Source organism: Crinia signifera, chromosome 9 (genome assembly GCF_055691185.1).
Source record: "Crinia signifera chromosome 9, ASM5569118v1, whole genome shotgun sequence".
Classification (NCBI taxonomy): domain Eukaryota; kingdom Metazoa; phylum Chordata; class Amphibia; order Anura; family Myobatrachidae; genus Crinia; species Crinia signifera.
This window is the reverse complement of record NC_139225.1, coordinates 26,840,223-26,857,594: the sequence shown is the minus strand read 5'-3', so window position 1 is coordinate 26,857,594 and position 17,372 is coordinate 26,840,223. Positions and strand designations below refer to the sequence as shown.

At 47.7% G+C, this 17,372-nt stretch overlaps 1 protein-coding gene across 1 annotated transcript in view; it reads left to right on the top strand.

Annotated features, from left to right (window-relative positions):
• The window catches only part of CACNA1B (calcium voltage-gated channel subunit alpha1 B), a 235,649-nt gene that overhangs the window by 100,154 nt on the left and 118,123 nt on the right, over window positions 1–17,372 (top strand). The window contains exon 6 of the mRNA XM_083158627.1: window positions 158–345. Within this exon, the coding sequence (XP_083014753.1) occupies window positions 158–345 (188 nt within the window). The remainder of the gene's footprint in view (window positions 1–157; window positions 346–17,372) is intronic.

Sequence of the window (17,372 nt, the reverse complement as noted above, 5' to 3'; positions counted from 1 at the left end):
GTGTGCTATTGGTCTGGAACCACAACTGTCAGTGTGCTTTTGCTGTGGATCCACAAGTGGCAGTGTGTCATTGTTCTGGTACCAATACCATTGATACATATAGCTTTGGTGTACAGATACAATAGTACTGATTGGTAATCATTTGATTTCTCACCAGGTGAACCTGTCGCGGATTACCCATGTGGGGAGCTACCGGCCCGGACCTGTGATAATGATACATCAACATGCCGGCTTTACTGGAAGGGACCAAATTTTGGCATCACTAACTTTGACAACATCCTGTTTGCGGTCCTGACAGTGTTTCAGTGCATCACCATGGAAGGCTGGACCGATATCCTGTACAACGTGAGTGACCTGCGATTTTCTCACTGTTACTTTGTAACTTTCTAAAACCTGTAACGTGTGGGTCTGGAATTATTTAGAGGTTACTAGAGCGTTCTCTGTATTGTATACAGGTCTGTAGGGTGCGCTGTGCATTGTATAGATGCCATTATAATAGTCTCTGTATTATACAGAGGTCACTCAAATGTTCTTTATATTGCTTATGCTTAGAGTTCATTACAATTATCTTTGTATTGAACATAGCATATATGATACTGGAATGTTCTGTGTATTGTAAAGGTGATACAGGTATAGATTCAGATTCTACAGGTACAGGTATGCTCTCTGCTATGTGTAGTAAAAGCTAGAAGAATGATGAATGTACTGTATGGATCATACTAGAATAAGCTGAACATTTTATGTAGCTCACCAGAAAGAAAGCTACACAGAGTTACCTGTATTATTTTCTATATGTCGTATATCTGCTTTCAGAATCATCTGTATGTTGTATATTGGTGATTAGGATTCTTTGTGTATTGTACAGATATTGCTAGAATGTTTTCTGTACTGTATAAAGCTGTTATAATTAATGCTCTATTTAATATATATAGAGCTCACTATAATATCTGTATTGTTTGGATGACACTAGAGTGACACTGTGCTGTATGGAGGTCACTAGAACACTCTCTATCCTGTATAGAGGTTGCTAGAGTGCTACATACTAGGATGCTCTCTGTATTGTATAGAATCATAATCATGTTATGTGTTTTGAACAGAGGCCAATATAATGCTGTGTGAATTGTATTGTATTGAGGTAACTATAATTATTTGTGTATAGAGGTCACAATCGTGCTCTGATTTATAGATGTCTTTTTAATCCTTTGCATACTGTATACACAATGTTATAATAATCTGTGTATTGTATGTATTACTCTGGAATGATCAGTATATAATATAGAGACTACTAAAATGATCTCTGTACTGTATAGAGATCATTAGAGTGATAGGTGTATTGCATAGAATGTTACCTGCAGTATATAGATGACACTTGTATGTTCCCTGCAGTAGCGCACGCAGGGGGGGTTTCTGAGTACCCATAAACCCCCCCCCCCCATGAGTCTAAGGACTCTAGACTGAAAGCTGAGGGTCCCCTCTTTCCATGGGTACAAGAATTTTAAAAATCGGCACTTAGGAACCAGAGATATCTGACTTCAAAGCAGTGGTCCCCATCCAAGCCTGTTAATTGCTCTTCCCAGTCAGATATTTCAGGTTCTGTCTGACTAGAGTTTTTCTGAGGGTATATTCCAAAAGCTGGGACTCTCCCCCTTTGAGGGACACTAGTAGCTTGTCTCTACTGTTCCCAGAACCAGAGATATCAGCCTTCCAGCAGCTGGTTACTGCTCCAGCTCCACACACCTGGTATGTAGGTTTATATACTCCTTGGCAGATTGCTCTGCCTCCTGAACTCTGATCCCATAGTCCCCAATACCATTTGGTAGGTGGGATTCTCTAGTTTTAGTTCCATTAAAATCTAAGAAATCTATTTCTGGGAACTGGAGATATCTGCAGTCAAGCAAGCTGTCCTCCCACCAGAAAATTATGAATAATAAGCCCACTTCACTATACACCCCTACTCTGCATATTAAACATCCTGTACAACCCTGGAAGTTATGTATCAGGTCCCCTTCATTCATCCCAATGCTCCCTTCTCCCACCCCATCTCCCACCATCTGTACAGTAAAGGGGTAATTAGTGGAAATTACTGATCCAGGCCCTACATGCTGAGCGGTTGATATAATACCCCCTACCACCCATGGGACATCAAAGCTTCCCCCACCCCTACCGCTGGAGGATTGGTAGAGGCCCCAATACATTGCTATGCCCAGGGGTCTACACTGCTATATATATATATGTGTGTATGTGTGTATGTGTGTGTGTGTGTATATATATATATATATATATCATTATTATTTTTATAAATTTGGTCTATCTATAATACTTTAACTGACCCGGCATATACTGGGGCACCTAAGTGTTCATCTCCGTGCTTTGCTCCGCCCCTCTGGAAACCCCCTTCTGAAAATCCTGCGTTTGCCCCTGCCCTGTATTGTGTAGATACTAGAATACTCTTATTATAGTACATACAATATTTGAATGCTCCACGTAGTGTATATATTATACTAGAATGATTGGTGCACTGGATAAATTATAGTAAAATGCTCTCTGTATTGTATAGAGGGCACTCGAATGTGCCCTATATTGTATAGATGATACTAGAACATTATCATTATCTTTATTGTATAGATGCTAGAATGTTCTCTGTATAATACAAATGATATAAGCATGCTTTGTTTAGTGTATAGACCACACTAGAATGCTTGGTGCATTGTAAACATTGTAGGAAAATGCTCTCTGTATTGTACAGAGTCACTGGAATTTACCCTTTATTATACAGTATAAATGATACTAGAAAGTTTTCTTTATTGTATCGATGATACTAGAAGTTATCTATATTGTATGACTGCTAGAATGTTCTCTGTTCGATACAGATGGTATTGGCATGTTCTGTGTAGTGTATAGATCACACTAGAATGCTTGGTGCATTGTAAATATTATATTAAAATGCTCTCTATTGTATAGAGTCACTGAGATTTGCCCTGTATTATAAATGATACTAGAAAGTTTTCTGTATTGTTTTGATGATACTAGAACATTACCTTTATTGTATAACTGCTAGAATATTCTGTGTATAATACAGATTATATTAGAATGCTCTCTGTATAGTACAGATGATATTAGTATGCACTGTATAGTGTATATATCATACTTGAACGATATGTGTATTCTATAGAGAGTACTAGAATGCTCTGTGTATTGCATAAATTATAGCCAAATAATCTTAGTATTGTATAGCTGATGCTAGAATGCTCTATGTAATGTATATAGGTCACCTGAACACTGTTAATTTATACTGGTCATTATTATTCTGTCTGCACTGTATACCGTCTTTCCCCGATAATTAGACCTACCCCGATAATAAGCCCTACCCCAGATTTTGGACGCTGGTCCAAAATAAGCCTTTCCCCGAAATTAAGCCCTACCATTTCCCCAATGTTATTGTATGTGCACCATATGTGCAGTCTCCGCTCAGCCCCCGCTGACTCCCGCTGACCCCCGCTGACCCCCGCTCACCTCCTCTTACTCACCAGCAGCACCGCAGCTCCCGTTCCCAGGGATGCATTGCGGTAGGCGCGGCGTGACGTCACGCCGCGCACATCACGCGGCTGAACTGGCTGGCTGCTGCTCACCACACAGCGCCATCAACGGACATCAAGTTAAACAGGTGGGGGCATGTAAAATACTGGCACAGTACCATAAATTATGGATCATTTGGGGGGCATTTCATAAAGGCGCAGTGTGGAATGTTTTAAAGGCGCAGTGGGGAATAAAATAAGCCCTCCCCCGAAAATAAGACCTATGGTCTTTTTTGAGGGAAAAAAAAAAATAAGACAGTGTCTTATTATCGGGGAAAGACGGTAGCTGATATAAGAAAGCTCTCTGTATTGTACACTGGCCAGTAGGATCATTACTCATTGGGCATTACCCATTCAACTGGGCTCACCTCCTTCAGCATACCTTGCCTACCCAATTTTCTTCATTTGAAAAATTGGGACATTTTGGGCCGCAGTAATGATCTGGGTTGGTCCATCATACGTGTACTGTGTGCTGGTACAGACGTAGTTTGTTCACGTCCCATACACTCAGCACTAAAACACCAGTTTGGACACAAGTCCTGCTAATGACACTTAGCATTTGGCCAACAGCCAAAACATATTGTGGATATGGTGCATCTGTATGTTTATACATACAATCCCCATAAATGCCTTCTTCGCTGCCAATATAGATTGTAATTCTCCAGGCATACAGGATATCTAGGACACTCTGTCCTGCGTAGGATAGAATTGCTCGTTCAGTGGCTGGAGAAGCTGACTCTGAGATCTGAATAGAAATCCGCCAATTAGCGGCGGAGTGGGAGCCCCCGATGTAATGGCACTAGCAGTTAATAGAGATCCCTGATTCTCATTGTCGGAATTTGTGCAAGTTCTTTAAAAGGGCATCGCTGTTTAGACGGATTCCTCTCGACATCCCTTACTTGGTTGATAAATAACCCCCCCTATTTAGGATATAGCCCACCAACAGGGGTTCAGAGGCATATAGACAGTGGTGGGATTATTCCAGGCATGTCCAAACGATGGCCCTCCAGCTGTTGTGAAACCACACACCCCAGCATGCCTTGCCATAGTTTTGACATTCCTAAGTAGCAAAACTGTGGCAAGGCATGATGGGACTTGTAGTTTCACAACAGCTAGAGGGCCATCGTTTGGACATGCCTGATTTAGGTGCTCTGTCTTGGATTGCAGTACGGTATAGGAATTGCATGCCATTGGGATTAAAAAAAAAACTCACTTGAAATTGAAGTTTAGGGGGAAATTTACTAAAGGAAATTTGTAAAAAATAAGTGTATTTGTATCCAGAAATGCACTTATTTTTGACATTTACTATCCCGAAAATACGGCAATTCGTTTTCGCAATGATGTGCTATCAATACGAATACGAATTGCCGTATTTCCGGGATAGTAAATGTCAAAAATAAGTGTATTTCTGGATACAAATATACCTTTTTTTTAACAAATTTCCTTTAGTAAATTTCCCCCTATTAATATCACATTCAACTAAATTCTGTGCGGAGAGAGATAAAGTATCAAGCAACCCCTCTTAAAGGGCAGCTCTCCTGATAAGAGCTACCCTTTGCGATGGCCGCTAGTTGCTGGACTTACAGGTTTCAGCCCTGGAAGTCCCCATGCACATGTACAGAGTGCCGCAGAGGCCGCAGTATGTGCTGGGAGGGAACTGATTGGACACCTCTCTAGAGCACCAACATGGAAAGAAGCTTATAGGTTTCGCGTTACCCTCCAGCCGATGCTAAGTACATATGGAAAATGTGGTAAAACCTTGAAAACGAGGGTTTTACTGCATTTGTACAGTAGTACATCCGTCCCACTGCCTGTAAGGTGACAGTTAGGGGCTGATTGGCTGATACTTTATCTCTCTCCGTGGTTTAGTACATCCCCTTCCCCGGAATCTCTAAATCGGGAGAGGGCCACCCACCTCAGATAGAGGCTGTGGTTGGATCCTGAGGGAGGTGTCTAGTACGGACTCTACGGAGTACATACGGATGACTGGCAGCATGACCGGCATTCATAATACAGATGCCAGTCTATCCTTTCTGCCTCCGCAACCTAACTCTCCCTTCCTGCAGCCTAACCCTAACCTTCCCCCCCCCCCTCACACCCTAACACTAACCCTCCCCCCCAGCCTAACCTTCCCTCCCTCACACCCATAGGTGCCGATTTATGTTTTTGCTGGTGGGTGCTCAATATAGGGGAGTGGCTTCATGGGAAAGGGGCGTGGCCACAAAATAATACTGATATATATTATGCAGCACAGTTGTCTCCAATATTCAAATTATGGCAACAGTGCCAAATACATAAATGCCCACACAGTGCCAAATACATAAATGCCCCGACAGTGCAGGTACATAAATGCCCACACAGTACCTGTGCCAGCAACGAGGGAGGGGAAGTGCAGTGGGCCGCGGGCGGGTGGGCCGCTGCTGAGTGGGTGCTCATCAATTTCCGTGGGTGCTCGGGCCCTCAAGCACCCACAGAATCGGCACCTATGCTCACACCCTAACATTAACCCCCCCCTCCTCCACAGCCTAGCGCTAACCTGCCCCGGCATACTGACATTCGGCACTCCGGCAGTCGGAATTCCAGCACCAGATTGACGCAAGACCGCTGCCATGCTTGGCTTCCTTGTACATTAGCTGTAAATGCCCTTTAATTGCATAATTGGTATTTTACTGATTCATCCCATCTGACATCTTTTTCTGGTCTCCAGTCATCAGACTGATGGAGTTCTCTCCCCTGTAAGTGAACGTTTCCTGCTTCCCTCGCGCAGTCGCATCGTTTAAATCTGCCTGAGTCAGACCCTTTGCTTTCAGTCGGGCTGTAAGCTCCCTTCCCATCTGGCGAGCGCCGTGATGGATGAATCCGAGCGTGTTACTGTCTGCCACTTCCGAATGCTGGGATATCAGTCACTGGTCATTTGTTATCCCATCGATTCCTATTTACCACTTCAACAGCACCAGCAAAAAATAAAAAGACAGGGGCGGGGAGAGGAAATGTATTACTTGTACCCAAAGGGATTAATCAGGCTGCTTATCACTGGAGAACGCCCTAAAGCACGAGTCCTCATTTTTTTATGGCTGACACAGCATAACCCCTTGGACGCACTAACAGAATGAGTCTGGTCCCTGGTACTGAGCACCAGTCTCACAGTGTGATGGAGTAGGAGCACCCTTATCCAGGCCCGGCACTGTGCACCAGTCTCACAGTGTGATGGAGTAGGAGCACCCTTATCCGGGCCGGCATTGTGCACCAGTCTCACAGTGTGATGGAATGGTATCACCCTTATCCTGGCCCGGCATTGTGCACCAGTCTCACAGTGTGATGGAGTGGTAGAACCCTTATCCAGGCCGGCACTGTGCACCAGTCTCACAGTGTGATGGAGTGGGAGCACCCTTATCTATGCCTGACACTGTGCACCAATCTCACAGTGTGATGGAGTGGTAGCACCCTTATCCAGGCCCAGCACTGTGCACCAGTCTCACAGTGTGATGGAGTGGTAGCACCCTTATCCTTGTCCAGCATTGTGCACCAATCTCACAGTGTGATGGAGTGGTAGCACCCTTATCCAGGCTCAGAACTGTGCACCAGTCTCACAGTGTGATGGAGTGGTAGAACCCTTATCCAGGCCGGCACTGTGCACCAGTCTCACAGTGTGATGGAGTGGGAGCACCCTTATCCAGGCCTGGCACTGTGCACCAGTCTCACAGTGTGATGGAGTAGGAGCACCCTTATCTATGCCTGACACTGTGCACCAATCTCACAGTGTGATGGAGTGGTAGCACCCTTATCCAGGCCCAGCACTGTGCACCAGTCTCACAGTGTGATGGAGTGATAGCACCCTTATCCTTGTCCAGCATTGTGCACCAATCTCACAGTGTGATGGAGTGGTAGCACCCTTATCCAGGCTCAGAACTGTGCACCAGTCTCACAGTGTGGTGGAGTGGTAGCACCCTTATCCAGGCCGGCACTGTGCACCAGTCTCACAGTGTGATGGAGTGGTAGCACCCTTATCCAGGCCGGCACTGTGCACCAGTCTCACAGTGTGATGGAGTGGTAGCACCCTTATCCATCTTGGCACTGTGCACCAGTCTCACAGTGTGATGGAATGGTATCACCCTTATCCTGGCCCAGCATTGTGCACCAGTCTCACAGTGTGATGGAGAAGGAGCACCCTTACCCATCCCAGCACTGTGCACCAGTCTCACAGTGCGATGGAATGGTAGCACCCTTATCCTGGCCCAGCATTGTGCACCAGTCTCACAGTGTGATGGAGTGGTAGCACCCTTATCCAGGCCGGCACTGTGCACCAGTCTCACAGTGTGATGGAGTTGGGAGCACCCTTATCCATCTTGGCATTGTGCACCAGCCTAACAGTGTGATGTAATAGTATCACCCTTATCCTGACCCGGCATTGTGCACCAGTCTCACAGTGTGATGGAGAAGGAGCACCCTTATACATCCCGGCACTGTGCGCCAGTGTCACAGTGTGATGGAATGGTATCACCCTTATCCTGGCCCGACACTGTGCACCAGTCTTACAGTGTGATGGAGTGATAGCACCCTTATCCTTGTCCAGCATTGTGCACCAATCTCACAGTGTGATGGAGTGGTAGCACCCTTATCCAGGCTCAGAACTGTGCACCAGTCTCACAGTGTGATGGAGTGGTAGAACCCTTATCCAGGCCGGCACTGTGCACCAGTCTCACAGTGTGATGGAGTGGGAGCACCCTTATCCAGGCCTGGCACTGTGCACCAGTCTCACAGTGTGATGGAGTAGGAGCACCCTTATCTATGCCTGACACTGTGCACCAATCTCACAGTGTGATGGAGTGGTAGCACCCTTATCCAGGCCCAGCACTGTGCACCAGTCTCACAGTGTGATGGAGTGATAGCACCCTTATCCTTGTCCAGCATTGTGCACCAATCTCACAGTGTGATGGAGTGGTAGCACCCTTATCCAGGCTCAGAACTGTGCACCAGTCTCACAGTGTGATGGAGTGGTAGCACCCTTATCCAGGCCGGCACTGTGCACCAGTCTCACAGTGTGATGGAGTGGTAGCTCCCTTATCCATCTTGGCACTGTGCACCAGTCTCACAGTGTGATGGAATGGTATCACCCTTATCCTGGCCCGGCATTGTGCACCAGTCTCACAGTGTGATGGAGAAGGAGCACCCTTACCCATCCCAGCACTGTGCACCAGTCTCACAGTGTGATGGAATGGTAGCACCCTTATCCTGGCCCAGCATTGTGCACCAGTCTCACAGTGTGATGGAGTGGGAGCACCCTTATCCATCTTGGCATTGTGCACCAGCCTAACAGTGTGATGTAATAGTATCACCCTTATCCTGACCCGGCATTGTGCACCAGTCTCACAGTGTGATGGAGAAGGAGCACCCTTATCCATCCCGGCACTGTGCGCCAGTGTCACAGTGTGATGGAATGGTATCACCCTTATCCTGGCCCGGCACTGTGCACCAGTCTTACAGTGTGATGGAATGGGAGCACCCTTATCCTGGCCCGGCACTGTGCACCAATCTCACAGTGTGATGGAGTGGAAGCACCCTTATCCATCTTGGCACTGTGCACCAGTCTCACAGTGTGATGGGGTTGGGAGCACCCTTATCCATCTTGGCATTGTGCACCAGCCTCACAGTGTGATGTAATAGTATCACCCTTATCCTGACCCGGCATTGTGCACCAGTCTCACAGTGTGATGGAGAAGGAGCACCCTTATCCATCCCGGCATTGTGCGCCAGTATCACAGTGTGATGGAATGGTATCACCCTTATCCTGGCCCGGCACTGTGCACCAGTCTTACAGTGTGATGGAGTGGGAGCACCCTTATCCTGGCCCGGCACTGTGCACCAGTCTCACAGTGTGATGGAGTGGGAGCACCCTTATCCACTCCAGCACTGTGCATCAGTCTCCCCGTGTGATGGAGTGGGATCACCCTTATCCTGGCCCAGCACTGTACACCAGTCTCACAGTATGAGGGAGTGGGTGCGTCCTTATCCCAGCCCATTATTGTGCATCAGTCTCACAGTGTGATGTAGTGGGTGTGTCCTTATCCAAGCCTAGCACTGTGCACTAGTCTCAGTGTGATGTAGTGGGTGTGTCCTTATCAATGCCTGGCACTGTGCACCAGTCTCACAGTGTGATGGAGTGGGAGCACTAATATCCAGTCCCGGCTCTGTGCACCAGTCTCACAGTGTGATGGAGTGGGTGCGTGCTTATTCCAGCTTGGCACTGTGCACCAGTCTCACAGTGTGATTGAGTGGGAGCACTAATATCCAGGCCCGGCTCTGTGCACCAGTCTCACAGTGTGATGTAGTGGGTTTTTCCTTATCCCAACCTGGCACTGTGCACCAGTCTCACAGTGTGATGGAGTGGGAGCACCCCTATCCAGGCCCAGCACTGTGCACCAGTCTCACAGTGTGATGGAGTAGGAGAACCCTTATCCATCCCGGCACTGTGCACCAGTCTCACAGTGTGATGGAATGGTATCACCCTTATCCTGGCCTGGCACTGTGCACCAGTCTCACAGTGTGATGGAATGGTATCACCCTTATCCTGGCCCAGCACTGTGCACCAGTCTCACAGTATGATGGAGTGGGTGCGTCCTTATCCCAGCCCGTTATTGTCCATCAGTCTAACAGTGTGATTTAATGGGTGTGTCCTTATCCCAGCCTGGCACTGTGCACTATTCTCACAGTGATGGAGTTGGAGCACCCTTATCTATGCCCGACACTGTGCACCAGTCTCACATTGTGATGTAGTGGGTGTGTCCTTATCCCAACCTAGCACTGTGCACTAGTCTCACAGTGTGATGTAGTGGGTGTGTCCTTATCCATGCCCGGCACTGTGCACCAGTCTCACAGTGTGATGGAGTTGGAGCACCCTTATCTATGCCCGACACTGTGTGCACCAGTCTCACAGTGTGATGGAGTGGGAGCACTAATATCCAGGCCAGGCTCTGTGCATCAGTCTCAGAGTGTGATGGAGCGGGAGCACTAATATCCAGCCCGGCTCTGTGCACCAGTCTCACAGTGTGATGGAGTGGGTACGTCCTTATCCCAGCCTGGCACTGTGCACCAGTCTCACAGTGTGATGGAGTGGGAGCAGTAATATCCAGGCCCGGCTCTGTGCACCAGTCTAACAGTGTGATGGAGCGGGAGCACCCCTATCTAGGCCCAGCTCTGTGCACCAGTCTCACAGTGTGATGGAGAGGGAGCACCCCTATCCAGGCCCAGCTCTGTGCACCAGTCTAACAGTGTGATGGAGCGGGAGCACCCCTATCCAGGCCCAGCACTGTGCACCATTCTCACAGTGTGATGGAGTAGGAGCACTAATATCCAGGCCCAGCTCTGTGCCCCGTCTCACAGTGTGAAGGAGTGGTAGTGTGGGAGGACCCTTATTCAGTGGTTTATTTACTGGTGACTTTGTGTAGGTGTCTGCTCAGGAAATTGCAGTCTCTGATCGTGTCTGGTTTACAAATGGACTAGTCTGAATTTAGTTTGTTTCTAATATGCTTCTATTTATTTGCCTATCAGCCCATCTGTGCCGCCACCTGTCCATGTGTGTATCTACCAAAACGCTGTCCGTGTGTGCATATACCCAGACTCTGTCCGTGTGTGTATCTACCCAAACTCTGTCCGCCGTGTGTGTATCTACCCAAACTCTGTCCGTGTGTATCTACCCAAACTCTGTCTGCCGTGTGTGTATCTGCCAACTCTGTCCGTGTGTTTATCTACCCAAACTCTGTCCGTTTGTGTATCTACCCAAACTCTGTCCGTTTGTGTATCTACCCAAACTCTGTCCGTGTGTGTATCTACCAAAACTCTGTCCGTGTGTGTATCTACCAAAACTCTGTCTGTGTGTTTCTATCCAAACTCTGTCCATGTGTGTATCTTCCCCAACTCTGTCCGTGTGTGTATCTTCCCAAACTCTGTCCGTGTGTTTACCTACACAATCTCTGTTCGTGTGTGTACTTACACAATCTCTGTCCGGGTGTGTATCTTCCCAAACTCTGTCCGTGTGTGTATCTTCCCAAACTCTGTCCGTGTGTGTATCTTCCCAAACTCTGTCCGTGTGTGTACTTACACAATCTCTGTCCGGGTGTGTATCTTCCCAAACTCTGTCTGGGTGTGTATCTACCCAAACTCTGTCCGTGTGTGTATCTACCCAAACTCTGTCCGTGTGTGTATCTTCCCAAACTCTGTCCGTGTGTGTACCTACACAATCTCTGTCCATGTGTGTATCTGCCCAAACTCTGTCCGTGTGTGTATCTACCCAAACTCTGTCCGTGTGTGTATCTACGCAAACTCTGTCCGCCGTGTATCTGAAAACTCTGTCCGTGTGTGTATCTTCCCAAACTCTGTCCGGGTGTGTATCTACCCAAACTCTGTCCGTGTGTGTATCTTCCCAAACTCTGTCCGTGTGTGTACCTACACAATCTCTGTCCATGTGTGTATCTGCCCAAACTCTGTCCGTGTGTGTATCTACCCAAACTCTGTCCGTGTGTGTATCTACGCAAACTCTGTCCGCCGTGTATCTGAAAACTCTGTCCGTGTGTGTATCTACCCAATCTCTGACCGTGTGTTTATCTGCCCAAACTCTGTCCATGTGTGTATCTGCCCAATCTCTGACCGTGTGTGTATCTGCCCAAACTCTGTCCGTGTGTGTATCTGCCCAATCTCTGTCCGTGTGTGTATCTGCCCAAACTCTGTCCGTGTGTGTCTGCCCAATCTCAGTCCGTGTGTGTATCTGCCCAATCTCAGTCCGTGTGTATCTGCCCAAACTCTGTCCGTGTGTGTATCTGCCCAATCTCTGTCCGTGTGTGTATCTGCCCAAACTCTGTCCGTGTGTGTCTGCCCAAACTCTGTCCGTGTGTGTCTGCCCAAACTCTGTCCGTGTGTGTCTGCCCAATCTTAGTCCGTGTGTGTATCTGCCCAATCTCAGTCTGTGTGTGTATCTGCCCAATCTCTGACTGACTGTCAGCAGCAATTCGGGGTGGGGTCTGATGTAGACGTCCCGGAGCCCCACCCGCAGGACTGCAAATACCTCAATTTGTGGGTCTTCGAGGAGGGGTGGGGCTCAATGACACGATTTGCATCTTTAGCCCGCTCCTCCTCCTGAAAATCCGCGAATCGTGATAATTAATACTGCCATGCAGCTGGTACCACAGGGTACAACCAAGCTAAGGCATACTGTATGAACAACGTAATTACTGCAATAGGTAACATGTGGGAAACATGTGACTTGGTGAGCCAATAAGGTGACAGAGAAAGGCAGAGTTAGCTGGATAAAGGAACAGGAAAAGGAGGAGTCTTCCTCTTTTTTTTTCCCAGGAGAACTTTTACCCCCCTCCCTCCCCTTGGTTGGATTATTGGTGGGTGTGTGTTGATCGCGTTGGCTGATAGGCGGGAAAGAATGGCAGGTTAAAGGATTTAAGTCTTCATTAAGTGATGATGCCGCGGATATGGTCTGTTTTCAGTGCGCTCACCTCTCATTGACTTAGGCCTTCGCTGAATCAACCGTTCGGGGACAGCGAACCCACCTGGCTGGGTACTCAATGCAGTGGGTTGAGCGGATACTGCTTGATAGGGTAGGCTTCATTACGTATGCTAGTTGTGGGGTGGAGCTAAGTTAATTAGCCGTTCTTTTTGTACCACCTTTAATTAATTAATAAGAAATAATTTAGCTTAAAATTTTTTGAATAAATCAGATACCAGTTTCTGCCAAATCTAAGTCTCCGAGTCTTCATTTCAGGTTTATTTATTGTAAGATGATTAAATGTGTTATGCTAGACATGTTAGAGGTCACACATCTGGTACTGGGATGTTAATCTTTTTTGCTCTTTTCTTTGGTTGTTTGAGAAGGGTCTGCTGATTTTACATCTTAAATCTAGCTTGTTAATCTGGGCAATAAGGCTGATTATTGATAAATACATTGTGGCGCGGCATTATCTTGTTTGCAATCAATCAATTTAGTGGCAACAAGGGTGATAACCGAGCGACCGGTCCTGGATCTAATTATGTTGCTGCACTTGTTGCCTTTGACCTCATGGAAGGAGGTTCTGACAGAAATGGTTACCAAAATAAATTGGTCTTGTTTCTCCTGCCGTCTGTTTGCACATTAGGCCTGATTCAGACCGCACACCTGCGAATTCGCAGGCCAGGCGATTATCGATAAACTATGCAAGTAGCTTGACAGAAACCTGGCAACTATCCATTTTCTTAGACTGTCATGGAAAAACGCAGACGTGCCCAGGTGTTTGAGTGGAAGTCATGTGACATCTGCTCCGGCCCTAATCAGCCGGTTTCTATCTCAGCTGCCTGGTGAGTCCTGGGCTTCAAACAGACTACACACACAGTGGAAATTAATTCGGTAGTGAGCATCTTGCGCATGAATCTGCTGGTATTCGGGAGGCTGCAAAGATTTTGCAAGCCGTGTACATCAATTCGCAGCGGTGGCGGAAGTCCCATTGCCTACAGAGATGGGAGTCTGGCGGGAGGCTTCCAGTCCAGTGGGTCAGACTAAGTGCCCTATCGAGCCCCAACACAAACGGGACCCACTTATTGTATGCTGCGGGTCGCCGCTCGTGCATATCTAATGAGCGGGGACCTGGCGTAGTGCATATATAATGAGCGGGTCCCCGCCTATGCATATCTAATGAGCGGGGACCAGCTCATTACATATGCACTGCGCCGGGTTCCCGCTCATTAGATATGCACAGCGGCGACCTGCAGGCAGCAGTGAGTGCAGGGACAGAGACAAAAAAACCGGGACGGTCCCGTGAAAAACAGGACATTTGGGAGGTTTGCATTGGGACGGGGCACTAACATGTGTCTTGCCTCCGGGCAACTGGGATGAATTTACATCACTGATTCGCAGGCATGCACGGGGTGGGATTACACTCTGGTGGGGGAGGTAACTTTTTTTATTTTTAAGATTACTAAAATATATTATTTAGCAAATTAGCAACTGTGAGACCATGTCTGAATCAGGACCATTGTTCCGCTGCCTGTCCCTTCACTTTGGATGGTGTATGACTGGATCGGGTGAGGATTTAGGTACCGTGAAGTTGTCACACCGTCATTTTACCACCCCCACTCCTGAGGCGAGGGTAAATGAGAGGCTGCCTGCGTAGCGTTTGGAGTCAGGACAGACCAGGCGGCAGATTATGTCTGCCAATTCATTCATCATTTATGGGCCGGGAGTTACCAGGCCTTCCTGGCAGAGGATGATTATTGAACGATGCTTCTCCATCAGAGGAGGGATTGTTAGGTTACGGGAATGAGCCCGGTGATACTGTACCTGCAAAGCCGCAGGTGAGGGGAACACCTAGGAGCTCTGAGAGGGGTCGCACCTGTTTAACCATTTCCTGTCAGGTACGGCTGGTGAAGGACAGTGTTATGTACAGTGCAGGGAGAGGTTCCCTCTCCTGTTTCTCTCAGGAGAGGGGCCACCTGCAAGACACCGTATGCATCCAGTGAAAAATGACTACAGTGGGGCCATTGTGTATTTTGGAACTTTGGGGCCTCATTCAGCGTTGAACACAATTTTGTGGCCTGAACATACTTGTAAAGTTGCACTCTTACCTGTATAGTCTGAGTGACATATACCTAGATATATAAATATTCAGCTATGTTGATGCATGCCGGGCCCACTGAAATGGTCTACGCTTGGCCCACTGAAATGGAGCAGGCTATACCCACCTAAAAACCCAGATATGTTCTCCATGGTTACAAATGACATGACTCTCAAATAATTAGACTGATTTTTTACGATAGTTTTGCCATCCACTAACGTGCTTTAGATATGCGTCTTAATGCATAATTCTATCGGCGGCGCGTACGCAGCCATACAATGAATGGGCCCTTTAATCCAGCCACCCAGGGCAGGAGCTGGGATTGTTTCTGCTTAGAGAAGAGCTGGATGCAGCCGAGCAGGAATGAAAGTGGCATCTATTATACATAGTGATCTAGAACAGGCCGCAGGGTGCCGTCACACGCACTTATTATACAGCACCGATAGACAATCCCCGTACTAGCGAGCACAATGCAGCTCACGCAGGGCACAGTAAGGAGGTGACGCTTCCTGACACATCTCTGCTTTTACTAACAATATTGTCATGAATCATCTTCACTTTATAGCTGACAAAAACAATATATTTTAGTGTATTGCGACTTCAATGAAGACCTCAATATTTATCGTTAAAAGAGCAGACTGGCTGATTACCGATGAGCTTGGCCGCCGTTTGGCGCTGGACTGGTTGAATCTTCTGCTCTCACTATAGGCCTGATTCAGAGCCGATCGCATAGCTGCGATTTAGCAGCATGGGCGAGACATCCGTGCAAAGGAAGACGTTGAGACTGTCATCCCAATTTCCACTGCACTCCAAAGCAAACGATATAGGGCCTCATTCAGAGTTGTTCGAATTCACAATCCATTCGATAATCGAATGGCTGCACATGCATACGGGTCGCCTGATGGAGGCCAGCACTGATGTCACAGACCCTCCTTTTAAATGCTGAGGCACGTCAGCGTTTGTCTGAGACTCCCAGTCCCAGAGAACGGCAGGTGCACACCCCAAACGCCAACTTCCTGTCCGCACAGTTGCGAGTGGATATGCGGATTGCGTCCTCCCTACCCCGGTCCTGTCCAGTCTCATAAATCTGCATTTTTGTTTTTTCGCTGTGTATTAAGATCCTCAAAGGACAATATTGCAAAGTATAAAACATATGAAGTGCCGGGATATGAGCCTCAGGTTCTGCGAGCAGCTATGGAAAGGTTATGTTAATATTTTTTTTAATTAGTAAAATACCAGATTGTGTACTGAAGCATTTAAATGTATTTCATTTCCCCTTAGCTTGAAATAAATGAGAATTGTTGTAGCTGGGACTGTATGGCACCGATAGGCAGTAGGTACTGGGCATTTATTGCTCATGGCTCCGAGGTATCCAGGACCGAGCCACGGGAGAGAGGAGGGAAATGCCGTAAAGGAGCATTTCATATTATACTGTTAGAAAAACACTAACGAAGTCTATAGATAATAATAAGGCTGATGTGAGAGCCATTGCCTTGCAGCAGAACCATGGGGATTCTATTGCCTGTGATACACAACCGGGACAACCCATAACTATTCCCCATGCAGCCAAGTCCCACCCGCATTCCACAGGGCGTGTTGCATTCACTGACACTAATGTGGGGTACACACCAGGACGACCCGCTCACGGTGCACGATGTGAGCGGGTCATCAGTGTTTCTTCCGAGCCGCTCGCGATGACGTGGGGGGCACGACCCGCTCACGATGTACACCGTAAGCAGGTCCAATCTGATGGCGACCCACACCCTGGAGTATGGTCGTTTCCAGATCCTACCTGCTGCAGGTAGGATCTGAATAACGACCGACGACCCGCGGGACCGCGCATCGGATCGGTATCGGTCCACGCCAGGACAGAAAAGGGCCCAATCACCACACAATCTACATCCAATCGGTCGGAATTGGATCTAGATTGATGGGATCGGACCCTTGTCGTCCTGGTGTGTACCCAACATTACAGCGATGGGGCGTGGCTGCTTCTCGTGGGTGTGGCCACGCTGCCAGCGGGTGTGTTTAGTACTAGAATTGCTAGGACACCCTCTACCACTCTCCTGGAACAACACCAGTGATGTCCCCCCCCCCGCCACCGGTATACCCTCGCCACGCTGCAAGCAGATGTGCATCTGCTCACATGTTACTTACCATGGAATGTTGTTTCCTCTGTTTTGCAGCCAAAAGAAAGCCCAGGACTTTC